The sequence below is a fragment of the Aplysia californica genome, unplaced genomic scaffold, assembly GCF_000002075.1.
Source record: "Aplysia californica isolate F4 #8 unplaced genomic scaffold, AplCal3.0 scaffold00335, whole genome shotgun sequence".
NCBI lineage: Eukaryota > Metazoa > Mollusca > Gastropoda > Aplysiida > Aplysiidae > Aplysia > Aplysia californica.
The window spans coordinates 780,820-781,950 of NW_004797605.1; the positions used below are offsets into that span (position 1 = coordinate 780,820).

The 1,131-nt window shown below is 44.0% G+C and overlaps 1 protein-coding gene across 1 annotated transcript in view; it reads left to right on the forward strand.

The window, feature by feature from the left end:
• The first annotated feature begins 51 nt into the window (after positions 1-51).
• LOC101854810 overlaps positions 52-1,131 on the forward strand; it is a 3,376-nt gene continuing 2,296 nt past the window's right edge. Inside the window, exon 1 of the mRNA XM_013085022.2 lies at positions 52-980. Coding sequence (XP_012940476.2) covers positions 611-980 — 370 coding nt within the window. The 5' untranslated portion in view covers positions 52-610. The remainder of the gene's footprint in view (positions 981-1,131) is intronic.

Below are 1,131 nucleotides of genomic sequence, written 5' to 3' on the forward strand. Positions count from 1 at the left end.
ATCCTCAATAGTGTACATACGTAAATAGTCCAACTTGATTTGGTGGGACAGTTTGAAGATGAAAGTAGTTACCGTTTGTCCCCCGTATTTATTTCCCTCATTGCCCGTTAAATATTGGATCGGGCACTCCGTTAGCACAGTTGGTATAATGCTGGACTGCACAGCGGACGGCCCTGGTTCGATTCCCAAACTCGGCGTTCTTGAACTTAGGTCGTTGTGTGGAGTTTTTAGAGTTCTCAACCCTTTTGGCTCGGTCCTAACGGAGACGAACGTTAATTTTGGAGATCCCGCCTTTTGAATGATAAGGGCGTTTAACACATCAACTTACTTACAAATATTGGAGTAAGCACAAAGAAATATAATTTGTCTTCAAACTGTTCGTTCAAACTTCTTGTCACAGACTTGCTAGGGTACCGGATCCGTAATTGTGAGATTGCAAGTTAGGGGGTTCGAGTCTCAGCTCGGTCCGAGGTTGTGTTCTTGAGAAAGGTACTTAACACGAATGTCCCATTTTGCTTGGTCCTTTCGGAGTTGGACGTTAAACCAAGAGATCCCGTCTCTTAAATAACGTAAACGGATTGATAGGGGTGTTAAACTTGTACCATTCCACATGTTCACAGATATGCAAGAGTTGATGACCAGCTACAAGTTATTCCACGACACTCTCGACAGTTTTGCGAAACAGCTTCCCTCACATCTGACCTCCGATGCCCCTGAGGGTCTCGCAAATAACGTGGATGTCTTGACAAACATGTTGACCCCTACTGACCCACATTTCTTTGATGGAGAAGTAAAACTACTTCAGAAGAAGTTCAATTGGGTTCGGCAAGTCCTCAGGGCGGTGTTGTGCTTAAGCTTCCCCAAAGTGAAGAAGGAATCCCATAGCTGGTTCGTCGCCGAGCGAACAAAATTTCAGACACAAGTCGATATAATCAAACCGATTATGGAACGTTTAACGCTGAGTGGATCTGGCGTCATAAGTGAGTACCTGATTGAGTGTTTTTGAGTGTGTACTTGCATAGATGTATGTGTTGGCGTGTTTTATTGTATCTAGCTAGTTATCGTACATGCATAAATTCCCCTCTCTTTCTCTCTCTCTCTCTCTCTCTCTCTCTCTCTCTCTCTCTCTCT